We start from the raw sequence: 25,783 nt of genomic DNA, 5'->3' as shown, positions 1-25,783 counted from the left end.
CATGTCTATTATTATTTGTTGTTTCATAAACCAGGTTTGTTGTAGATGTTCTGTTTACTCCACAAAGGTATCTGATGTGACTATTTAAGCTCAATATTGGATAAACTCATCAAGCCCCAAATGTGATAGACACATATGCTATCCCATGATTTTCTGAAAATTCTTTCGTACAGGTTTTTTTTTTTTTTTCTTGGGGGGGGGGCGTTGTTATTTTGTTTAAAGGACTGAACAGTCATAAGATAAGCTTTAGAAAGTCCTTTCAATATAATAGCAAAACTAAAATTCAGTAGGAAAATTAATGTAAACATCAAGACTCCAAGATCAATTTCTTTTTTTCTAGGTTGGGTAGCAATTTCATTATCATAGATGCAGAACAAGATTTAAAAATAGAAAATAAAAAGCACAAGGATTAAATGCATAAAATGAAATGTATTAATATGTGTGGCCATGTTGTGGCAATAAAAAGTACTGTGGTATATTTTTAAAAGACAAAATAGTATTTAAAAACAAGTTTGGGGTCAGTTGCTTGATTTAGATGACAACTGTGCCTACAACTCAATATCTTCATATGACAAGAATGAATAAGCAGTAATTTTTTATAGACTGAAAACTGCTACTACTGAACAGATTAATTTATTTTTAGTTAAGATCAAATTAGATCAACTTAGAAGATAAAATATGAAGAAACAAACACAGGTGTTTCTAGCATAGCAATAGCCATTGGATTGCCAGAGGCTAAGAGTTTACATGATGTTTTCAACCAGTTTCAACTTCCATATGAACTGTAAAAAAGTCGGGTATTTTTGTTTGTTTTACTCAGATGGAAATTCACTGATTCCTGTCAAGACTACAGACCCAGAATAAATCAGTGCATTTCAGAAACACTGATGAATTTATTTGTATTTCTTCAAGAAATGTCCCACTTTAAGGAACAAAACCCTGGCAAGGTAAGCACTCCCCAGTAAGATTTACAGTTCTATAAGATTCAATAAAAAGGTGAGATAGATTTAGAAAAGACAAAACAAGTGAACAAACAAAAAAAAAGTACATTCTGACACAGTCATGAGTTTCTGCTAACTTTTTTTTTTTTTTTTTTTTTTTTCCTGTGGAGAATATGGGTAGGTAGTCAGCTGGAAAAGCTGTTCACAGTAAAGTTTATAGCAATACAGTCCATCCACTTAACAGCTGTTGGAACTTCACCAGTTGTTCCATGGACTTTTAAACAGAAATTTAAAACGCCATAATTTAATAAAAACTTGAAAAACAAATAAGTAAATAAGCATGTTCCTAAACGTAAACTTTTTTTTTTTCCCTCAAATAAGTGTAGTTTTCAGGAATAGCTGCATGAAGAGAGTTCCTCATATTTTATTGTGGCAATTTTTCTTCTAGATACTAATAGTTGGTGATTTTCCCCTTTTTTACTGGGAAGACTGAGCTGGAGAACCCAGCTCATGAAGAGGCAAGGCAAGAGTAAGGCTTTTTTCCCTCCAGTTTGGAAGAATATCATCATTTAGTTCTAGTCAAAGAAGAAACAGGTTGTTTTTTTTTCCCCAAAGAGAAATATAAATAAAGTAAACATCTATTATTATAATAATAGATTACATTTTTATATTTGTATTGCTAAATACAAGTTAATAGAAAACTACAAGCCCTTTTTTCCTCTTTTAATCTCTCTTAATTTTGCCAGAGAATCTGTTCTGAAAGAAGGCCATTCAGAATTAGCAGATAGAAAGGATGCAGGACCACACTTAAATATTAGCAGTTTAGACTGAGAATACAGATGAGTAACTGGATGAAAAAAATGAAAATTATCGAAGAATGAAAATTATGTAGAAAAAAAAATTATATAAAGAGCAGTTGTATGTTTGGACAATAAAGTCACATTTAAAAGAAGTTTATAGAGAAGTAAGGAAATGTGGTATCAGTAATGTGGTAACATGACAGTAACTGTATGCTAAGAGATATCTAATACTAGTTTAGAAAATACAATTTTGATAGCATGTTTTCCCTTCTTTTCCTTGACCTCATTCTCTAAGCCATGCCATTATTTTACTGCTGTGATTAGAAGCAAATTAGGTAGTAATGCTTATTACTGCAACATTTATTTTAATTAATCATATTATTGCAATTCAGCTCCAAAAGCAAATGGATCCTTTCTGCAAACTTTCAACAGATCAGTTGAGCACTATGCAGTGGTGAAAAATGTAGTTATGTCTCAGTCACCACAAAGGCCAAATCTCACATTTTATATTGAAAATTTGGCTCAGCCTTGTCATTAATAGTGGTACTAGAGCAGCCAACAAGCATCAAGAGATTGCTTGCCAGCATATGAGAGAAAATAGTTTCACAGAGTAACACAACAAGGGAGAGAGCTGTAGCTAGAGGAAGGATGTTTTGCTTTTTACACATGCAGCAAGCATGCATTGTCATATTACAATTAGTGAGTTGGGCTTTTTCCTGCATATGAATTGTCCAACCTATTTTCACACTATGAAGGTATAATTTCTAGTAATTTTAGCAGTAAACATGAGCTTGTTAAAGCTTTACAGTAAATGAATAAAAATAGCATATTTTTATGGTAGAAGAGGGGATGCATACCTAATTATCCAAAATGGACTGTTTGATGCGTATTTTCACCAAAAGTGTTAATTCCCAGTTTTTAAAAACAAACTTCAATTTTGCACTGCATTCTACATTTTATTAGCATGCAACATCTTCCTTTTGCAAAATGACCTAATAATTTAATTGAAAGTGTTAATGGTGTATTTTAATGTTTTTGCCAGTTTTGCCTACTAGTCTGCAGCATATGTACATTTTTCACTGTCTTGGGGAGTTACATTCCTGGAGTTGTCCTCTCCTATGTCTTGTGTAAGTATGGTCTTTTTCCAGTCATGATTTGGGTGTGTGTGTAGTGTTCATTATTTGGTCTCTCTGTAGGGACTATTTATTTATTTATATTTTTACTTGTTTACACACTTGTGAAAGTTTGCAGAAGACACCAATCTCTGTGGTGCAGTTGACAAGTCTGAGGGATAAGATGCCATCCAGAGGGACCTGGACAAGCTCAAGAAATGGGCCGGCCTATGGGAATCTCATGAGGTTTATCAAGACCAAGTGCAAGGTGCTGCTCCTGGGTTGGGATAAACCCTGGTACCAACCCAGGCTGGAGGATGAACAGATCAGAGCAGTCCTGCCCAGAAGGATTTGGGGGTGCTGGTAGATGAGAGGTTGGACATGACCCAGCCATGTGCACTCACAGTCCAGAGAGCCAAACATGTCCTGGGCTGCATCCAAAGCAGCGTGGGCAGCAGGGAAGGGAGGAAGAGAGGGGATTCTGCTCCCCTAACTCTGTTCTGGTGACACTCCTGGGACTCTCCAGCACAGGAAGGACATGGACCTGTTGAGTCCAAAGGAGAGAACATGGAGATTATCAGAGGGCCCTAGCAGCTCTCCTATGAAAACAGGCTGAGCAAGTTGGGGATGTTCAGCCTGGAGAAGAGAACACTCTGGGGAGAGACCTTTCAGTTTCTAAAGAGGGCTTTTAAGAAAGGTGGGGACAAACATTTGATCAGTGCCTTCTGCAACAGCGCAAGAGGCAGTGGTTTTAAACTGAAGGAGGGTGAATTTAGGTTAGATATAAGAAAGAATTTGTTTACAATGTTTTGTCTAATGGAAGTCAGCTTACAAATTTTTTCAGTGTATTGATTCTGGCACAATGTTGCACAGTCACTTTTGTCAAGTTGAGATATCAAAATCAGACTTAGTCAAGGTAATGATAGATGTTATAATGACCATAAATTGTGTCTTACTGATAATAAAAAATATGTCAATTGGTATGAATATAATGGCATTTTCTGTGATGAGTAGGAATGGCTCCTGAAAGCTGGATTTTATCTTAAAAGTGTCTGACATGGGTATTTCACAATGCATTTTTATTTAAAACTAACTGTATTATGTAAAGTTAGTAGTTATCTTACGCAAAGCATTGTTTAAGCTTTTTGAGTAACTTCTTGTACGGCAATATTTCAATATCATTTTTTTTTTTCTGTCTTCATTTTTATCACAGTATTGTGTGCCTTTTTATGTCCCTTCCTTAAGTGCAATGAACTTGGACAGAAACTGTGCAGCAAAATAAAGGCTGTTCTGATGAAACTAGATTTTGGAATAGTGGAATATATCAACCAGAAGAAAAAAGAGACATCTGGTGAGTATTTAATTATAGTCCCATATATTATTATATAATATTGTATTTCTGTATGCAGAGCATTTAATCTATGTTGCAGAAAGTTTGGTTTGTCCTGAGAAGCCAACTGTAGAGATATTTCTTGCTTTGAACCTGGCTACTGTTATTAGCTTTATAAGGAGTGACAATGTATGTCAAATGTCTGGGTATGATAATAAGGAAATCATTACTTCATGGAAAGAAAGAAGGCCAATTCACTGTATGTTATTAGATGCACTGTTTATAAATTCTCAGAAAAAAACCTACTTGCTGTAAGCCTTCAATGCTTATCTCTCTTTAGATAAGGCAAACTTACCCAGCAGAGAGACTCACTCAAGAGTCTCAAAGTAAGTACATAACAGAATTTTTAATAAGAGACCAAACTGTTCCTGTATCTAAATCTGCCTGGATTTTACTCCCTCCAGAAAAAAAAAAAAAAAAAAAAAATTGTTCTCCAAATATTTCAAAAGCATGTAAGAATTGCCACAGGATATCAGCTACAACTTAATCTGAGTTTCTATGTGGAAAGGGGGGAAATCAATTTAAAAGAAAATCTCACATGTCTCACCCAGTATCTTTCTAATACTGGAAACTTTTAGATTTTAAATAGTAAAGCAATTTCAAGGAAAATCTGCTTATGAACAGAGTTAGTTTGTTTCTTGTGCATGCTCCAGTTTTGGTAATTAAACTTTTGTGGTGTAATCACACTACTTGCAGGTAGCCTACCCTTTTAAATTAGTGCTACATCAGTAAACTTAATATCTGCTTTAAAACATGCATTTCTTGTAATCATGATACAATTCCTTATACAATGTATTGTTCCTAGACCCAAGGAGAACCACCATGTGTCTTATCCCCTTCTCTTATATGTAATATGATAGTAATTGAAAATAAGGAATAATGCTTTGGAAATTTTCTTTCATGCTTTATTCTACTTGTTCAGTTTTCAAGTGAAACTGGCAGAGAAGCCAGCACTGGGAAAATTGTTGAGGTTAGGTGCGTTCTTTCCTGCATTTCATCCTCCAGTTCAATTTAACATAGACAAGTTCCCTACCTTGTTTTGCCTCTTGGGTTCACCACATGAGCTCACAAACCCTGTGTTGGCACAAGAGAGGAAAGAGCAAGTTGCTGGAAGAAGCAACCAAGAACACTTTGATTGTGTTTTTAATTTTATATTGGTTTAAAAGATTCTCAGACAAAGGAGTCAAAATTTGTATCTCTGTTTATCTGTAAAGAGCAACATTCTACCAGACTTCAGAGGATGCTTTGTATGCATATTTGCATATGACTGTGAATGCAGGGTAGCTGGGTGTTGGTAGAAGAAGAGGTTTGTGAATGAAGATTACATGCAATTATCAAGAAAATTGCACATTCTCATGTAAAAGTAATGTGGCGGAACAACTACACAGCCTCTTCTAACAACACATTACACCTTTGCATTTTACCAGCAGCGTAGTCTAAAAGAGAGATATCCATTTGACAGGGCAGATGACATTCTAGTGAGCAACAGAGACTCCTGAAGAAAGTATAGTGCAGGTAAACAGATCTACTGGAATATATTCAGAATAACATTCTTTCTCCCACTGTGGTTGCTGTATTTTGATAAGCAGCCAGTCTCTCAGTCAGGCTTGTTTCCCTGGTAGCATAGCACATAAATTATGCACTGTGTCAGCAGGTGGAGAGTTATTGTGCTACACAAGATGTGTGACAGAGAACACACACTGAACCTGGAAATCCATTGTCATGAGCAGGATAAAAATATATATTTTTTTTTTCAGAAACAGCAAAAACAAGACCCACAGAAGATGACAGTGAATTAGACATATCAGCTCTGTGTCCTAAGGTGACTTTTTTTCAGTCAGCCCTGTCTTGCTTTTAAAATCTATATAGATAATGGGAAGCTATCTAGATTGCTGTCTCTGTTCTTCTGTGGAAGACTTTGCCCTCCCCAGGAGGCTGTTTTCCTGAACTAAGCAGTATGTTTTAGAAGTGATTTGCAGTCTCCACCTTTAGCCTTATACTAATCAACCTACTGCATTTGTGACTTCTGGCCTTCAAGGTAATGGTTTCATTGCCCTCCTGAGTTAAGAATGTGTTTATTTTGTATTGGCTTTAGAATGATTACATTAATATTTAAAAGCAAAGATGGTTACTTTTATTTCCAACACTGAAATTGCAGTTGATTTTTATCAAATGAAAATACAAAATGGAAACATTAATAGAAAGCTATAGTGGTTCCATGTAATTTTTCAGATATTTTTGTAAACACTTGTCTAATAATTTTCAATGATGGTGTAAATAGGTATATTATCTATAAAATCTTTCTAGATATGTACGAGAACATTCAAATTTCTCATTTTTCTTCTAGTATTCTAAATGACTGTATGGCAAAGCTTTTTCTGTTATAACAAGAATATCAGTCAAATCCTATTAAAATAATTTTAATAGGAAATATTATGCAATATTTGATCAGTAGTGTATAAAGCCTGACTTTGACAGGGATTGCTTTGGAGGTGGTTTTGTGCTGGGGGAAAAAAGAAAATATCCCATGGGATAAACATTTGTAGCTGACATAATTAAATATTGTTCAATAAATTGGTAAAGGAAAAATATATTTTTGTTCCACTAATTGTTGATGGTCTTATAGATGTTGGGCTGGTTTTTCTGGTCCAGGTTTACTCATTTTGTTACATTAAACACATTTTGTATTTGCAGGCTCATTTTGCTTTCATTACAGTAACTGGAATTTTCTATGCTTCTTTAGTATAATACAGCCTTTAGTTATTACAAAGAGGGATGCTTCTAAGCATTGTATAGTATTTTCATGTTTATTCAATTAAGGCTTAAAGAGGAGGTGATTTATGTTGCTAGGGATTTTTTTCAATCTCTAATCATTGGCTTTCTGTAGTGTGATTTTTTTAAAAATATAATACCATGTATGGGACTATTTTCTGTGTAGGTTAGTCCTGCAATTGTTGCCAAAGAGCTGTCAGTATCTGACACAGATGTCTCAGAAGTATCCTGGACTGATAATGGGACCTTTAACTTATCCGAGGGGTATTCTCCACAGACAGACACATCTGATGGTATGTAACAGTTTAATCTATATCACCAGTGGATTCCAGACATAAAAGTTACCTCAAAATTATTTGAGGCCAGAAGGTTCTGGGGTTGTTGCTTTTCTCTCTGAAATGAATTTAAGGTTAATCTTAGTGTTTTGTATACTTTTGGATATATCTTGTGTAAGAACTGTCTTCATCTTAAAAATGTTCATGTACATCAGCAAGTGTCTAAATAAATAAGTAGTGCCTGGTAAAAACCAACACATTCAATACATGCCAGATGTAGCACTCTCTTCTACCAAACCTTTTAAGCAAATAAACATTTTAAAATTGCTACCATTGGTTTTGTGGGTGAGCTAAGCAAATAAAAGCTGAGAAAGAAGCAGTGAATACAGTTAAATAGCCAATTAAAGAAAGTATTATCGGTGTTATCAGGTTTTACTACTAGAAATTAAGACAGCCAGCAATGAGCCTATGAAGACTTAGACTAGGAAAAGATTCTCAAGCAGATTCTCAAAAGATTCTCTTGTCTTGATCTTCACCAGAAAAAAGTTATTACTTTTTACAGACCAAGCCATCAGGAAACACTTTGCTGGAATAAAGATTAAGGACGACAGTAGTTTGATGTAATCTCACCTGTGGATCTGTTGCTCTGCTCATCTTGCATTTCTCCTAGGAAAAGTTCCTTGTAAATGGCAAGCAGGTGATACTACAGGCCAAATTAATAATTTAAGTTATTTTCCTAAAATTTCAAGTTATAAATGGGCAGCATTGTATGCTCACAGAACCATAAGTTGTAAAAAGCAATTGTCATTCATCTCATCTATCTTCTCATCTAAAGCAGGTTCAAAGCTCTTCATTAAAGCTTTATGAAGTTTCTCAGGGCTGTGACCACTTGAATTCTGAACACCTCTAGTGGCAGAGATTCAGCAACTTCCCTGGAAAGCCTTTTTCAATATTTGCTTACCCTCATGATGAAGAGGTTTTCTTCTCATAGTGAGTCAAAATTTCCCCATGTTCCAGTTTGTGTCAGTTTACTCTGATCCTTTTACTGTGCACTAGAATAGTCGGGCTCATCTTCTCTCTACCTTCCCATTCAGCAGTTAAACTGATTCCCCATTTGCTATCTTCTTTTGGGGCCAAACAAGGCCCATTCTCTCAGTGTCTACATACATCCTGTTTTCTAGACCCCTAAATAATCATGTGGGTCCTCCATGGGATTCATTGTCTGTCTAAGACTAGAGATGTCAAAACTGGGTAAAGTACTTCAATGTGTACTCTCAGTTGCTGAATAGAGGAGGAAAATCCCTTCCACTGACTTTCTGCCTTCAGTTTTGCTACTAGAGCTTAGTATGTTTGGCCTTCCTTGCTACAAGGGCATACCACTGATTTGCTGCCTACAGAGCTTTTTCTGGAAAGCTGCTTTTCTTGTTGCCCCCAGCCTATACTGATGTACAAGTTATTCCATCCCAGATGCAAGACTTCACATTTGCTTTTGCTGAATGTCATTATGTTCCTTTTCTGCCTATTCCTTTCTCCAGCCTGTTGAGGTCCCTTTGAAGGCATCCTGACCTCCAGAATATCAAATACATGTGTCCCACAGCAATTCCTTTCTGCCCATGAACTTGCAGAGTGCCCGTCATCCAAGTCATTAATAAAAACTTTGAACAGTGCTGGTTTCAGTCCATGTGACAGACACCAATAACCAGCCTCCAGCTGTAGCTTGTGTCACTGCTGAAGCCTTTGACCCCTGCAGTCCAGCCACTTTTTCACCGACCTTACTGTTCTCTTACCAAGTTTGCTCACCAGCTTGGCTGTAAGGATCATGTGGCAAACTCTATTCAAAGCCGTGCTAAGTGAAAAATAACATCATCTCTTCTTCTCCATGGAGCATTTCAGCAAATGGGACATACACAGAAGTGCCAGACCAAATGGGATACATTCGAGGACTGGCTCATCTCCTGTCAAAGTTCTGTGCATTTGGGCCACCACTTTGCATGCAGCACAACCCTCCTCACCTTCCCAGCCTGTCTTTACTAAAGAAAATGGAGAAAATGACATATAAGTAATTTTTAGGATTTATTTCCTTAACCCTTATAAATGCTCCTACAACAAGCTCCTATTGCTTGTTTTCATAGAAAGTAAGTTCACACTGATTACTTTTTACCTTCTCATTCAAATATTTGATGAAAGTATTCACTTGTGCTGATTTAGGCTCTCCCACAGGCCATGTACTCCACATGTAAAACATACATGGTATGTTTTACACATTTCTAACAACGAATATTGTGTCATTCATTAATGCAGCCTTTAAAATCTAATGTTGATTACTTCCTGCTTTTTATCCTCTTGACAATATGAAATAATTCTAATCATCTGAAGAGCTTCCATTTTCTGTTTCCTTTTTAATACAAGCATTGGCCAAGAAAGGAAAAAAAAATTAGTCTTTACATTGGTTTTATACTTTATTTAAACAGATAAACATTCTTTCTATTACTTCATATGCATGTTAAAAGCTTGTAACACATCCTTACATGTTTACATATTTGTAGTTTATATATATTGTGAAGAGAAATAGATTTTAGGACTTCATGTGGTTGGTATATTTAGATATAGCTGTGCTGAAGATTTTCATGGGTTATTTCATTACAGATAGATACCTAAAAAAATTAACTTAAAAAAGTTATTTTGTTCAAATAGTTAGGTTGATACCAGCTGATTTGTGGTGCTAGATTTATGACCTCAAAACCATTTTGTTTTAGATGTCACACAAAGCTCCTTCTAGTAGTGAACTACTAGTGTAGGGATTAGTAAATGTATTCAGAAGAGCACTTGCTACTCGCATTGTTACATGTGGCTGCCTTTTGGGGAAACCTTTTGTGAGTGCTAATGCTGTTTTCTTCTGTTAAACCTGTAATAGATTTTGACCGACCTAGTGATCATGAAGAAGCTTTCGCTAGAGATCTTTTAGAGTTTCCCTCTTTAGAAAATGGTGCCAGCACAAACGATGACGACGACTCAAGCATCAGTTTGCCCACCCAGCAGAAACGAAGGAAAGAGCAAACTGATGTCAAGGCAGATCATGCTTCCAGACAGAGTAAAGAGAGACCATCCACTGCAGGGCTGTCCTTGCCTTTGACCAGTGACCAAACTTTTAATTTAATGAGTGGACTTCCTGGTGATGTCATCATGGCTGCAGTGTCTGCTGCCATCAAGGACCAGCTGCAGGCCCTACAGCAAGCTCCCTCACAGGCAGTGCCCAGTTTGAGCGAGGAGACAGACACAGAGGAAGCCGATGACTTTGAACTGCTTGACCAGTCTGAGCTAGAGCAGATTGAGAAAGAATTGGGACTTTCACAAGGTCAAGAAGCAGAATCCCAGGAAAAGAAAAAGTCTTCAGGCTTCCTTTCAAATCTGCTTGGAAGTCATTAACCTTGAAGTTGCAGCTGGTAACACAGAAGAAACTAAACATAAAACACAAAAAAAACCTACCATCAAATACTACAAAACAGAAACAAAAAAAAGAAGAAAATTCTGAGCTGTAAGCTTTAACTATCCCTTTAGATGTGTTGTAAAAATTTTCCTTATGTAGAATGAATTAACTGGATAAGTATCAGCTAATACTGATACTTTAATGTTTCTGGTAGTTATACCTCAATGTAATAGCATGGAAATGAATTCTCTATCCACTTTTTGGTTGCAAATGTGTGGTGGAAATCAGTTGTTCAAAATAGCTTGGGGAGAGATTTCTTTTACCATTTTGCCAACCATCTATTTTGGGGTCCTCAGCCAGATTTCCAGTATCAGCAGTTTATTTACTCTAGTTTTCCAAACATGTAATACAATTAATGACTCATATTGTGAGGGCAAGTTACTAGAGGGCTACAGTAAGATGAACTGTATCTCACCTCCTTCAATCCTACCAAAAAGTATGGATCCCTGCATTATAGTAGTGCATCTACTATATATGAAACACATTAACTGACACAGTTCGAGTTTAAATATAAACCCCCAAGATTTCATACTTAAAATATTTGAATTATTTTGGATATGATAATGTATTTCCAAGTTTTTTGCTGTTATAGGCTTGTAGAGTTGTAAAGTGGCATGTTATATGACCACCTGCTGTGTTCCTTGATGGAGTCTGGTCCTTGGCAGTATTGCCCATGTGAAGTCAGCCAATTAAACTTTATGTTTAAAAGTTAATATTGTGTAAACTGAACAACCTTTTTGGGAGCAGGTGGGGGTAGTTATTGTTTGGAGTAGGGATTAGAGATTAAAAAAAAAAGCAAAAAGGCTTTTTAGGTGCCACTTCCTTAATTTTAGATTCTGTAGGTTTTGGATTGGCTTTTTTTCCCATGATAGCTGCTTCCACTTGCAACAAAAGTTTTGTTGCAAGGTGATTATTTATACTTAGAAGCATTTGGGGAGGTCAGTTGCTAGAGAAGACACTCAGAATATTCTTCTTGGCATGTAATTTAAAACAAAAAAAGAACTTGTTTAAATTATTTGCCAGTTTAAAGTCCACACATGCCCAGTGAGTGGCATGGGATTAAAAGCAGATAACTTATTTTTCTAGGGCTATTTTGTTCACCTGTGACAAAACTGCATTGCTATATGAAGCAATAGTAATACAAGAGACAGTAAGAAATAAAGCTAGCTTTTTTGATGTGATGTAAACCAGTAGCAAAGTTGAGGGACCATGTCAGCTGCTACTACTACTCAAGTAAATTTCCATTTGCTAGCATTTGAAGAGGTAAATACTGTCATCTAGGACCGTCAAAAAGTACAGCAACAGATGATAAAAATCTTCCACTAACATATAAACCTGTGTTTGAAATTCACTCTGTATTTTTTTTTCATTTTGAGGTGGAAGAATAGGCAGATGGCCAAAAGAGTATAGTAAAAGGAAGGATGCCAAGTTTTGACACTAGCTTTATTGTTGCTTGTGCTTTTTGTGTCAGTAATGCATATTGACTGTGTTTGCTGTCCTTTACCAGTAAAAGGGTACGCCTGTGCCTTCATTATCAAATACATTATGAAATAAGTGGATGCTGGATATAGATCCCACAAGACACAGCTTTCAAATTACAATATCTCAGCACCTGAGTTTCTGGAAATCATTAGAAAACATGGCCCACATCACTTCCACAGAATTAGTTGCTAAGTTTTTTCTTTAGCTTTCACCAGATTGTTCTTCTCATTTGGAAAAAACAAATTAAAAAAAAATCAAATACTCAACCAAAATTTAAAAAAGCTTTTTTTGAAAAATCAGTGAGTTTAAGAAGTTCTCAGATGACTTAGCCTCGTTTCCTTGCCACACGTTTAGGACAATCCGTACAGTTAAAAGAGTACAAATCCAAGTTGCTGATGAAGGATGCCCAAACAATTGTGTGCTTCCTGTTCCAGGAGTACTGGTGCCAGAAGGGGAAACAGGCTGCGGGACAGGGAGAGGCAGGAGGGAGGGAGCAGTCCTTCACAGGCTTTTCTGGAGCAGATTGGCAGGACAGACTAGCTGGCTGTCAATGGTGGCATTGAACAGTGTGCACTTTATTGTTGTTTTATGGAAAATACTCATGGTTATGAAAGTATGTAACACAGGGGCACTCTTCTAGAATAATAGATTAGATCAGAAAGAAAAGCAGTTGGAGGAGTTTCTCAGACTGGTTTCAAGATAGGTAGATTGATTGTTCTCCAGTATGACTCTTTTTTTTTTCCAGAAAGAAAAAAACAACCAAAACTTGAACAAATAAATCATTAAAGTTAGGGACATAGTTACTTATCTGAGAGTTTTTAGATTTTTTTTTTCTGCTGTCATGATAGTTACATTCAAGCCCCTAAATACTATGTAATGGGAAGGATGTAATTCTGTAACATTTAATATTCTTCCTCAGGTAGTAAAAAGATGTCTAATTTTCTGCAGGAAATTATCTCTTCCCTTCCACACAACCACATGTAAGAAACACTTTGCATGGACACAATACATTCCACTGCCAGCAGTTCGCAAGCAAAACGCAAAGAAAATGTTTCTCTCCTTTGTGGATCCTCTCCACGGTGCCCTCAGTTGGAAATCCCTTGAAAAAACTTCCTTTTGCTGTATTATAGTAGCAGCCAAGAAACGGCAGTTCCTTAGAAATTCCTGTCACAATGGTCTGCAGTATCTTTCCTACGGAGCATTGTTGTCACCTTCCCATCCTTCAAATGGAATGGCTGGGCAGGAAGCCAGGCAAGGGGGTATAAGGGAACACATAGCTTTGAAACATGCGGTCTTTCTATGGAAAATCCTTGCATGTGATTGCCAGTCAAAAGGCACACGGGCAGCGTAGACGGCATAGTGTGAGCCCATGCCATGGGGTAACTGTGTGATCCTGCCTTGCACCTGGGATCGGTGCTGCTTGTGTTATGTGTGTGTGCACTTACCTGGCAGTAAAGGGCTCACCCTCTTGTGCCTTGCAGTGGCTTCTTTACGCATCCTGATGGAAGAAAAGCACATATGTCAGGGCAGGGATGCAGGCCACTCTTTTGTACTCTGAAAATTTCCCCTTGTGTCAGCAGTACACGAGTGACAGGATCACCATCAGATTGGTGGCCTTTGGTGTGTCAAATCCAGTGCAAAACCACCTATTCCCAGAACACAGGGTTTCCATGCATATGTACCACACACTTAACTGACCACTCTTCTGTTTGTTGGAAAAAAATGCTGTTCTATGCAGAGGAGGTTAAATAATTGTAACCCAAAGTAACAGGATCTGAAGAGATACTTGTTCTACTTGTTCTGTGTTCATTGTGCACTTTTGCCAGGCTGTCTCAGCTTTCTGAACAAATAAATCCCTGTAGTCTCCACATCTGTTCTCACCACATGAGCAGCGTCGCAGTCCGTGAGTAACCTCCACCCAGACAACCAGAAAGTGGAGAATTACAAAATGTCCGTATTTAAGTATTCTGCAGCACTTTACCTGCCTGATCACTGTTTTGTAAACATGGAACTATTATATTGATTGTTTTAATAAATATATGTTAGTTTTTATCTTTTATCATCTCATCATCGTGCATTTGCTCCCAGAAATGGAAATAAACCCTATACCAACAAACGGGGTGACCTTATCACTCTCTACAACTACCTGAAAGGAGGTTCTAGCCAAATGGGGTTTGGTCTCTTCCCCCAGGTAACCAGTGACAGGACAAGAAGACAGTCGTAAGCTGCAACCAGGGAGGTTTAGGTTGGTCATCAAGAAGAATTTCTTCACGGGAAGGACGATCAGGTACTGGAATGGGTTGCCCAGGGACCCGGCGGAGTCACCGTCCCTGGCGGTGTTCCAGGACAGACGGGGCGTGGCACCGAGTGCCGTGGTCTAGTTGACAAAGCGGTGTTCGGCCGCAGGTTGGACTCGATGATCGGAGACATCTTTTCCAACCTTATTCCGTGAAAACAACCGAACACACAAACCAAAAAGAAACACCACCGAACCAAACCCAACCAACGGGAGGCGAAGAGCCCCCCCCGGCCCGGCCCGGCCCGGCCCGGCCCGGCCCGGCCCGGCCCGGCCCGGCCCGGCCCGTGGAGCGGCGCTCCCGCCGCCGCCGCCGCGTCCCTTCGGGCGCCGCCCGTGCCCGCACCCTCCGGCCGCCAGGGGGCGCGCGGGCCGTCCCACCGGACGCCGCGCGGCCGCTTCCTGCCCGCGCGCCCCGCCCCGCTCCCGGCGTTGCCCCATTGCACTCTACCGGCCGCAGGTGCGTGTCCCGGCGGGATAGCACGGGATGGGACGGGACGGCACGGCATGGCATGAACCGGCCCAAGCCGGCGCGAGGAGCGGGAGGCAGGCGGCGTGGTCCGGCCGAGCCGGCTGCGCTCCCTTGGGATGCATGCTCCCTGTGATCCCGGCCAGGTCCACGCCTGGCCTAGTGGCTTCCGGCTGCTGCCTGCACCCTGTCTTATCTCTTGGGGGTTTTTTTGGTTGTTGTTTTTTTTTTTTTTTTTTTGGGGGGGGGCGTGTTTTTTGTGGTTGTTGTTTGTTTGTTTGTTTGTTTTTAGTATTTATTTTTCTATAGGTTTTGCCCAAATTTTAGTTGTCTGTGTCTGGCACACCTGGCTTGTGCCAGAATTCGGGACACGGGCTTAGTTTAAATCCAACCGAAGGCAGCTTAAAATCAGCCGTAATAAAGAGCCTCAAGGGAGATCGCCATTTGGCTGGAAGGGCTTGGCTGTGCTGCGGGCTTGTGGGTGCCTGGGGTTTGGTTTTCCTGAGCTCCACACACTGCGGGACTCGGGGCTTCGGTCCTGGCGCTTAAAACGGGAGGGGAAAATGCAGGCGGGTCACGGGCAGGTGCTGTGTAACTACATGGGATTTCTCCGTTTCCTGCAGTTTGACTTGTGAACACGTCTCCCATAATAGTCAGAGGTGAAGGTTTATGGCTTTAGCTTCTCTTAGTTACACACCTCTTCTTCTAAGCTGCTTTCTTTGGGTGGGGCGGAGCGGGGGGAGGTTGTGTGTTGTTAAATGCCCCATGTTATTATTTCACATTTCATTAAATGTGGTAATGTAGCGTGTAGCTTCTGTCTGTCCGTCACGGACGGAGCGTTCTGCCGTAGGGTCCAGCAAGGGGCTTGTCACCCACAGCCAGCGTGACTCTGAGTCAGCGACTTATGGCAAAGGTTGGATCTTGGCTGGGGAGAAGGCCAGGGAGCGCTCCAGGTGGCAGGGGAACGCCTCAGGGAATACTTGGGATCTGTCAGGAAGCAGAGAGCACTTTTTTCCTGAAACACAAAAAGCAGCTGTTATATTGAGTAGATGCTTACAGTACTCCAGATGATCTGGCCTTTATTTACTGCATCCCCCTTTCACTATTGCACTGTAAATAGCACAAGCAGTAATAAGTAAGGAGCCCAGTGGTTCCAGGGAATGTGCATTTCATAATGTGTGTTTTGACTCTATATTCACTGCTACTCCCTTTTAGTAGCTTCAGGGAGGGACTGCTTTTCCTCTCCCTGCTTTCAGACCCCCTCATCCTGATGTATTATTTCTTTTTTCTCCAGTTTAAACCATAGTTTTTCTAAATCAGTTAAACAATGAGGGTGTTTTCTCTGAACTTCAGTGTGGGAAATGAATTTTAGAGATTTTTTTGCTTTTGGAGCATTTATTTTTTTTGCTCTTTGCTTTTGGAGCATTCAATTGATTCCATCAACTTTGTTTTAAAAAAAATGAAAAAGCTAAGTTTCATTAAGCACTGAGAAGGAAGGAAATTTATGGATCTGGAAAGGACAGCATCAGTGGACAGTGTGGAGGGAGATCAGGGTAAGCAGTGGCTTCAATTGCTAGATCTAGGCATGACTGACTGCATCTACAGATGAACAGCTCTGCAGGATAAAGTGTTGTCAACACTACATTGCTCCAAAGTAGCTAAGAAAGCTTTCTTTTTTAAATGCGGTAACTATTTTTTTTCCATTTAAAAAGGCTGTGGAAAATAGATAATAGACTGTAAGCAGATTTTCCCTTTTTACCCTTGTTTCTGAGGAATCACTGGTCTCCTCAAAGTCTTACAGTTGGCAGAACATGGGCTTGTTAAGAACCTCTAGTCACTGATCTTTAGTGAAAAGCATAGAGCTTTTGAAATACTGTTGCTGTGAGTGGGGGCCCTCTCATACATCCCAGTCCTAGCAGGCACAGCGGGTTCTGCATCCAGGGCTGTGATATGCAGCTGCTGTTGTGGTACAAGTAAACTCAAAGTCTTTTGTTTATAAGTTTCCTGTCGTGCTCCTGCCCGTGAATACTGCACTCATTGCTGATGCTGGTGTTAATAAATGTTATTCTGTGCAAGAACTGTGTGTCTAACATTGCCTTAAAAGAAGGTTGTCAGGATGTTGTGTTGGGGCTTTTTTGTGTCTGTTACTTAATGTTTTTAGCATGATTTTATTTTTTTGCCATATTCTAGTAATGGCCACCTACACTTGCATCACTTGCCGTGTGGCTTTCAAGGATGGTGACATTCAGCGTGCCCATTACAAAACCGACTGGCATAGGTACAACCTGAAGCGTAAAGTTGCTGACATGCCTCCTGTTACTGCTGAGAATTTCCAAGAGAGAGTCCTGGCACAGAGGGCAGTAACAGAGGAGCAGAACAAAATCACTGCCACTTACTGCACAGTGTGCAGCAAGAGGTTCTCCACCTTTAATGCTTATGAGAATCACCTGAAGTCCAAGAAGCACCTGGAGCTGGAGAAGAAAGCTGTCCAAGCTGTCAGCAAGAAGGTGAAAATATTAAATGAGAAGAATCTGGAAAAGGGGCTGGCCCCAGAGAGTCTAAACAAAGATGAAATGAACACAGCTATTCAGCAAGCCATCAGAGCCCAACCATCTTCATCTCCAAAGAAGACACCTCTACCTCCTAGTAATGTGAGTAGCTCTCCTGTTTCCAGGGAAAGCACCAGCTTGTCCCAGAGCAGAGAACGACCAGAAATACCTCCACGGCTGCAGTGGTTTGAACAGCAAGTAAGGAAGCTGGCCAAGCAACAAGCAGAGGAAGAAGAGGATAATGAGGAAGGTAAGGCAGTAAACACACTGACAGCAGATAGCAGATAGCTTGGGGTAAGCTATGGTTTCAGCAAAAGCTTCCTCCTACTTCTGTGCAGTGCAGCATTTTCCATCACAGAAGGTCTTGATGTTTAAATTTTCAGTTTAACAAAGGATTTAAGGGTGGCCCATGTTTGCAGTCAAGGCATGTTAGTGTCTGAACTGCCAGCTGTTCAACTTGCAGACAGACACTAATGCATGTAAAGATTGAGTATAAAAAGTCACTAGTATATTTATATAATAGAGCAGTATTTCCCACATAAAATGTCAAAGGAAGTTACATTTAAAGAAGGCTAATGTAACAGGTTTCCTCAAAGTTACTTCTGAAAAATAAATGAACAAAAATCCAATTATGATCATTTGCTATTGTCCCAACTCATTTCCTGATTTGTTGATCGGAGGTGGGACTGTGCTTGATTTTGTTTTCCTTTGCCCACCAAGACTGGAGGAGAAAGTTTGCTCTTTAACCTGTGTGGCATCACTTCTCAGCGTTTTGATGTCTGTGTTAAAATGGGTTTAACAGTTGCCACCCCAGTGGCCTTTTTCTATGAATACAGCTCTGTGTAGGAGGTTAGCCTGGAAAGCAGATAGCTGAAAAGATCAGAGCTTCAGAATTTCCTGAAAAGAGTTATTTTTAACCTTTTATTTCAGAGCTGTAGTTGACGGTGCAGCTCCAAACACATCTGTTGGAGCAGTTGAATGGGGTGATTGAGCTGTAGCAATGGGACAGGTATGAATGAGATGGAACTTCATTCCAGCTTCTGAAACCCCTGTGTCACGTTACTGGATCTGTTACAGCAGTTTTGTGCTCTTGAAATTTCAGTTGCAGTTCAGTGAATCTGTTTTACATGAGAAGAAACATTTACCTCTGAACATACATTGTAATACATAAACAAGAAGCCAGCTTGCACCTCTCTAGTGTTAATGTATTAGTCATAAATTGTATTGCAAAAATCTTAGTAGGTTTCTGAATGTTAACTGTTCTTTTAGGTGTGTGAACAGGAGTGTGTTTTCCTCACTGCTGGAAATTAGTATTTTCCTGATGTCACCAGAATTGTCTTTTTTCAGTGAGCCATGCTTGTGTTCTTGCACTGTGGTGAATTAAATTTAAGGCCTAGAAACAGCAGTGAAGTGTTAATAGTTGAGAAAATGGAGGGGGGGGAAGTATCAGAACTGCCAACATTTTTTATGAGTGACCTTTTGCTTTGCTGTACATCTTAAAAAAAGTCTTTTACTGGCAATGGTAAATTCTTGCACCTGGAAGTGACTGTGTGGCACTTAGCTGTAAGAAAAAAAATGCAATATGTTCTATGATGGCTTTTTCACTTTGCTTGGAAAAAGTATAAAATAAATATGTTTTTTTAAAACTTTCTTTAAAAGACTGGGAAGATATGGATTCTGATGAAGACATTGGCTCTGATGAAGAGATGGAAAGTGTGGAAGAAGAAGAAGAAGAGGAACAGCAGGCAGAGGCTGAAAGCATTCCTGCTGTTGGGGCCATACCAGTCACAGACTGCTTGTTCTGTCCCCATCACTCAAGATCTCTCACAAAAAATGTGGCGCATATGACAAAAATCCACAGCTTCTTTATTCCAGACATCGAGTATATTGTGGATCTCAGAGGACTAATCAAGTATCTTGGTATGACTGAATATGCTCTAATTTTTTGTCAGGATAATTATATTATGATAGTGCTTATTTTCATTTGGATATGACACCAAATGTTTTGGTGTGGGTTGCTTTTTTTTTGTCCGAGTGCTGTCAATATTTTGATCATGAGCAGGACCACAGGCTTTCCAGAGAGAATGAGAGAAAACTTGGATGAGCAAACATGGCCATGTACCCTGTATGTCTCACATAGTTTTCTGAGGTTGAGAAAGTTGTTCACATAACGTGAAATTTGGGACAGAATTTTGTTGCTAAAGTGTGCATATAAACTGTGTTGTCCTACCAGTGAGTCACAAGTATTTGTCTCTTTGGTTTACAATAGTTGCAAGAGAGCTAAAAGGAAAAAATGTATCATCCTTCAAGTCTAAAAATAATAGTGAGAATAAAATCACTTTGGAGTATTTGATAGAAAAATGTATTGGAAGTGTGAAATTTGTTACTGAGAATACTGAATGACCCATACCTTGTCACAAGAAATCTTTAAATGGCCAGACTTGTACCTGGTGGCACCATATAGTCAAGGCATAGGAACAGCAGGGCTATCCTGGAAATTAAGGGCTTGAGGCTCCTCTTAAGTTATCTGCCTGCAAGCTGGGAAGGCTTTGTCACAGAAATGTTAATTACTGACTAGGGAGATTTTGTTCAGACCATTAGAAATGCCAATGTTTTCTGCAGGAGAGAAAGTCGGCGTTGGGAAAATCTGCATCTGGTGCAATGAAAAGGGGAAATCCTTCTACTCTACGGAAGCAGTCCAAGCTCATATGAATGATAAAAGCCACTGCAAACTCTTCACAGATGGAGATGCTGCTCTGGAATTTGCTGATTTCTATGATTTTAGGTGATGTAATTTCTCTTTGAGTGGGACACAGATGGGGATAGACAAAACAATAGTTAAATATTACATTAGAAACTATTATTCATTCTCAAAATTTAATGGTGTTTTGGGTTCCAGTACTTACTTTGCATTGCTGGTTCCCCATTCTTTTAGGTAATCGTAACAAGAAGATTTGTTGTCTTCTTTTGTGACTATTATTACCAGTCCTACATCAAAGTACATTTTGAATTCTATTTTCTGTTTGCTATTACTGAATTGAGATTTCAGTGCACCAGCAGAGGCCATAAAAGGGCATAAATGTCTTTCCCACTACCTTATAAACAGATTGTGGACTTAAGACCTACTGTGGGTTTCTTACATAAATTTCATTTTATAACTGGAGTTGAACAAGACTGCCTTGATTTAGAGGCTCTGGTTGAGCTTGCTGCAACTTAGCCTAAGCTGTGTTCATTTTAGTCAGAAATACCTCACATGATGATAGGTGGAGCTTCTTGGTGCTCTCATTCAGTAGCTGTGCAGAGCTGGTGACCTGCACTGTGGTGGGCTTTCAGCATTAAGTCACTGTTAAGTTGCAGCTGCAGAGCTGTGCTGAGTTGCAGAACAGGGTGGAGGAAAGGGATTCCTTGTCTCCAGGCTCTGTTCAGTGCAAAGTTCTAACATTAGGAACTCTTAAGAGCAAGGCAGGTGAAACACGACAATATTTGTGCCTTGCTGTAGCCGCACATCATGGTTCTTTTGTCAAGTAAGTCTGAACAGTTGTGACTGCTCACCATGTTTAAACTCTTCCACAGGAGCAGTTATCCTGATCATGAGGATAGGAAGGATGTGGAGGGTCTTGGAAAGCACTCATCAGAGAAAGAGTTGGATTATGATGATGACACCATGGAGCTCATCCTTCCATCAGGTGGGCACAGCGTTTGTGTTACAACTTACTTCCCCTGCACTTCCCATATCTGCCTCCAGTACCTGCAAGACTGGCCATTGTTGTGTTTTCCTCTGGGAAGGGAGAAGGTAGTTTTGCATTTTGGGGTTATAGCCTTACTTCCCATTATTTTCATGGCCAAGCAGTTCAGCTTCTTCAGCACTTATGGATATGGGACTTGGGCAGTGGGTTGCTTTGCCCATTTTACATCTTCATTGTCATGTGACTCTCATGGTTTACTCCAGCAAGAGTTTCCATATTTGAGTGAAACTTGGAGAGGCTATAGCTAAGGTTGTCTAGTATAGGAGTTTTTTGTAGAGAGCCAACTTCCACCTAATTCAGTCAACTAGTTCAGTAAATGAAATTATTAAATAGCCTTTATCTAGTTCAGCATTTGGCACTCTAGCTTTTTTTGTTTGTTTGATAGTTTTGTATGAGGGGACCTAAGCCCTTTTATTCTGAAAAGTGCTGCCAACTCTTCAATTTCACAAGTTTTCCTGAATGTCAACAAGTGGCTTCATTGTTTACTTGAATCAGCATTGCCTCTCTGCTCATTCCACTAATTAAGATTTTCTTTTCTGATAACTGTGTGTTTATTATCTGAGCAAAGGCCCTCTAGAATAGCAGCCCATTTTGTGTTTTTACTTCAAGCAGCTCCTACAGTAATTACATTGATTTCCTAATAATTCTAATTTTTTTAAGGTTCTGGACCCTAAAAAACATTTCTCAGCAGAGGGGTTTTCCATAGTTCTCACAATGTGCTTGAGTATTCCATTTCAGAAGCTGTTTCATGGTGGATAATAAGATGTTCCCTCCTGTGAACAGGTGCCAGAGTGGGTCACCGTTCCTTGATGAGGTACTACAAGCAGCGCTTTGGTGTGACAAGAGACGTGGCTGTTGCAAAAAACAAGAAAGCTGTGGGTCGGGTGCTGCAGCAGTACCGAGCCTTGGGCTGGAAAGGGCAGGCAGGTAAGTGATGATGGGAGAACTTTGCAGAGGAGGAGGCTCTGGGATATCATCACTCTACAATTGCAGAAGTTAATTTTGCTTTACATGTGGGGTTTATGGATTAGTTTGTCTTCCACTCAGTTCATTTTAATTCCTGACATCCACCAGTTATAGGAAGTTTGTTTCTAAAATCCAGTGCAGCTTCTGTGCAAGCTTTTCATTCCATTGTTTGTGATACTTGGTGACTTCCTGAGATGTCTTGGTTTCTGCCTGTCCAAGTAGCTACTTTTGCTATTTAATAATGTAACATAAGTCATGCTTTGACAGAATACTTTTCCAGTTGGGGAACAGACTTGTGGTCTGTATCCACCTTTGAAATACAAGAATCACACTTGGAATGAAAAACAACCTTTTGCCTTAATCACAGTCACAGGTATTTGTAGAGGGAACTGGGCTTTCCCCAGAGAAAAGTGGAAAGAAATGTACCAGTATGGGAAGGAAGACCTATAGGTAACTTCTGAAGTATGTGGGCACATCAGCTGGTTTGCATACAAGCGGTAAGTAAGGTGGCAGACACTGATCCATCTCTATTCCTTCTCTCTCCCTGCAGGGGCCATCTCTGCTCAGCAGTGTGACATGCAGTACCTGCAGAGGATGAAGTCAAAATGGATGCTCAAGACAGGAATGAGTAACAATGCTACAAAGCAGATGCATTTCCGGATGCAAGTCAGATTCTGAGTTCCAAAGAGAGCTGCCTACAACTGGTTATAGGAAGGGGTATTTAATGGTTTCTGGATTGTGAATTCTCTTATTAAAAGGAACTTGGTAGCTATCAAATATTGATGTGTTTGCTGGTGTGTCTTCCTCTGTAAAAAGAAGAATGACAGGGCACTTGTCTTTTCTGAAATAATGGTGGGCCTAATTTAAAAATAAAGTATCTTCATTGGAACATGTGTCAGTGTAGTGATGGCTATGACTGAAGGTACACGCAAAGTCTTGTTGCCCATCTTTGTGTAGCCCATTTCTGGGGGGACAGTTGACATTGTCATTTGTCTGAATATCTTCTGTTTCCAGTTCTACTAACTGGTTGAAGCCAAGAGGAAATCCTAGCTCTAAATTCTTAAGATGAAGTGTATTGAATGTTTTTAGTTGTGGTGCCAGGTGTATTAACTGGTTGTTTTGGAGTTCTAGCTGGCACTATTGAGATGAAAATTTAAGAGCAAAGTTTCCTGGAAGGTTAAGTAATAATTTTTTGAAGAAATGCACTGATGGAAAACATAACTCCAAGAGTAATACTGTCCTCAGAAGCTGACTGTACCTGCCTAATACTCCAGCACAGGGCTGGATTAATAATCTTCAGCATAGTTATTTTACATTTAATGTAATGAATTTTAATTTCCTCATAACTTCTCAAAATTATCCAAACATTTAGATGAATGTTAATCAAACGTTTGCATTTCCTGCATAAAACTCTGAAGATACTGTGGATTACAGTGTTTATTGTTCCCATTCAGTACTGGTGCTTGGTTATCATTTTGCAGTGACCTAAGACATGCATTGGGTGGAACAGGTAGGTTGTCCCACTTAAGCAGGTGAACTGTTGCAGGCTGGTGCAGAGAAAACTTGCATGTTAGAGCTGAGGCAGCAGTGCTGTGTTGGACCTGCTGGTGGAGATGTTAAATGTTTCCATTATTTTACCAGTTCTGATCTTCCTTTAAGGAGGCAGATAGCTTCAGAGTCATGGGCTGCCTCCTGATGCCCTGAACTGTGTGCTGGACACTGAGTATGTGCCACAGGAACATGGCTGTTTCTGTGCCTATTAGTTCTTTGGGAGGGCAGCTGGCTATAGCCAGATTTCACTTCTGCATTTGGGATTGCTCTGGGTTCCCAAAGAGTGGCTTTCACTGAGTGGTTTTGATAAAAGTTTTCTTTCTTGTGAGTGGTGTGTGCATGGTATCGCTGAGAATGGTAGAGAGAGATTTGTCTGTTAATGCTGTATTTTGACTTAAAGTAGTTTTCTAGTCTCCCTAAGAGGTAAGTTCAGAAGAAGCAGCACCATTGTCATGTCAGCACTTCTGAGAAAGCAGTGTATTTTTGGGACTCTTAGGACTAATTTCATAGCAGAGGTACATGTGTGGTGGTTTTGGTTTTGTGGATTACTCATTAGTGCAAGTGTTCATTTTTTGGTTCTTTAGTGAAAGTTCTGCTGCCTTGGAAGATTTTTTGCTGTTCCTGCATTTACTGAGAACAAAGAGCTTGGGCAGTAATGGAGGCTACAAGTTTGGCACAACATTTACGAAGTAAACTGGCTAATACATTTAGAAAAGGTGTAGATTAGAGTGAAGGGAAAACTGAAGCAGAGAGAATTTTCAAGAAAGGCTGTGTTCACATCCAAAACCTTAAACTAAAGTTGGATTAAGAAGTACCTCCTTGACAAGATAAAGTTACTGCCATTGTATATCCCTAGCTGGATCTGGTGCACATCTGAATTTACTGTAGAGGGTTCACTCTGGGTTATTCATTCTCAAAGTTAGAGGTAAGACACCTGGTCTCAGCTATGTTACTCAAGCTATGTGAATCTTCAGACACCATGTCCCTTATTACAGTCATGACCTGCCCCATCCTGTGATTACGGTATGGATTTCTAGCACTGAGATTATACCCTGCTTGTATTTGATTAGTCTCACCATCTGGCCACTGGGAGCTGGTCGTATTTTTTTCTTTGGAGATTTACTATCAAAGGGTCTTAAGTTTATGGATAAGTTAGATTGTCTATACATAAATATATAAAAATACAGAAGTAGAAAGATTAAGACTTACTAACCTGAGTATTGAAACCTGCAGAAGTGGCTTTGAATAACAGAGTAAGTCACCAGTGAGAATCAGAGCAGTATGTAATCTTGAGCTTTTGGAAAACATTCATGGAATATACAAAACCTAGATTAAAGGCTAAAGAATTATTCTGGAAGAGTTTGGGAATAACCTAGTACAATTGCTTCAATCTTAGTGGTTAAGTGTTTAAGGAGGCTTGGCAGTGAAGACAGAAATACAAGGAGATAATTGATCCACTGACAAATTACTTTGTGGCCATAAGGTTCAGGCTGAAGGTGTATGGAGTTTGCCATTCTCCTCAACATGAAAGGGAACCAAAAGCAGCTGCTGTTCTCTGTGCAAACTTGCTCAAAGAAGCCTGCTGTTTATGAAGAGATGAGGATTAGCTGAATTTCCTGAACAGTCTAGTTCAGAAAAAATGCTGGTAAGTAAATGCTGGTAGTCATTTTGCAGGTCATGGGGAAGCAGGAGGAAGTAATTACTATAATTTGTACCTATGATTCTGTCCTATACATCTTGCTGCAGTTTAGTCAGAAGAAAATGGAAGAGAGGTATGGGAACCTACTGGTATTTTACAGGAGGAGTTGTGATACTCGGGTGAAAATGGCTGTCTTGGAAAACCAGCAGAGGGCGTAGGAAAGCTTTTACTAGAATTGTGTTTACTATGAAAATAAATAAAGCCTAGTAAGAGTGCATTCATGCAGAACAGAGGCGAGACTCTGGGTT

The 25,783-nt window shown here is 39.6% G+C and overlaps 2 protein-coding genes across 4 annotated transcripts in view; both read left to right on the top strand.

Moving 5' to 3' along the window:
• The window catches only part of RETREG1 (reticulophagy regulator 1), an 81,677-nt gene extending 67,302 nt beyond the window's left edge, over window positions 1-14,375 (top strand). For 2 of the 3 annotated variants that reach the window (XM_031503962.2, XM_031503963.2), the window contains 6 exons: window positions 821-947; window positions 2,784-2,868; window positions 4,067-4,204; window positions 6,001-6,065; window positions 7,182-7,308; window positions 10,205-14,375. In XM_031503962.2, coding sequence (XP_031359822.1) covers window positions 821-947; window positions 2,784-2,868; window positions 4,067-4,204; window positions 6,001-6,065; window positions 7,182-7,308; window positions 10,205-10,716 — 1,054 coding nt within the window. In that variant the 3' untranslated portion in view covers window positions 10,717-14,375. Of the gene's footprint in view, window positions 1-793; window positions 948-2,783; window positions 2,869-4,066; window positions 4,205-6,000; window positions 6,066-7,181; window positions 7,309-10,204 lie in introns of all 3 variants that reach the window. The other variant, XM_077785323.1, reaches the window with a different exon arrangement.
• Window positions 14,376-14,988: 613 nt separating this feature from the next.
• On the top strand, window positions 14,989-23,174 carry ZNF622 (zinc finger protein 622). Its single transcript, XM_021545706.2, has 7 exons — window positions 14,989-15,015; window positions 17,215-17,823; window positions 19,233-19,493; window positions 20,196-20,358; window positions 21,147-21,259; window positions 22,103-22,246; window positions 22,836-23,174. Exons 2-7 carry the CDS (start codon window positions 17,217-17,219, stop codon window positions 22,961-22,963), a joined length of 1,416 nt encoding a protein of 471 aa, XP_021401381.1. The 5' UTR covers window positions 14,989-15,015; window positions 17,215-17,216; the 3' UTR covers window positions 22,964-23,174.
• Window positions 23,175-25,783: the final 2,609 nt, after the last annotated feature.

The sequence above is a fragment of the Lonchura striata genome, chromosome 1 (assembly GCF_046129695.1).
Source record: "Lonchura striata isolate bLonStr1 chromosome 1, bLonStr1.mat, whole genome shotgun sequence".
Taxonomy (NCBI): domain Eukaryota; kingdom Metazoa; phylum Chordata; class Aves; order Passeriformes; family Estrildidae; genus Lonchura; species Lonchura striata.
This window is presented reverse-complemented; position numbering and strand designations above follow the sequence as displayed.

Bases quoted from the DNA above. Each gene is read 5' to 3' on its own strand.
- ZNF622 (XM_021545706.2), top strand. From the start codon at position 17,217: ATGGCCACCTACACTTGCATCACTTGCCGTGTGGCTTTCAAGGATGGT. The intron at 19,494-20,195 runs GTATGACTGAAT...TGTTTTCTGCAG, and splicing joins AGGACTAATCAAGTATCTTG to GAGAGAAAGTCGGCGTTGGG. The intron at 21,260-22,102 runs GTGGGCACAGCG...TCCTGTGAACAG, and splicing joins GGAGCTCATCCTTCCATCAG to GTGCCAGAGTGGGTCACCGT.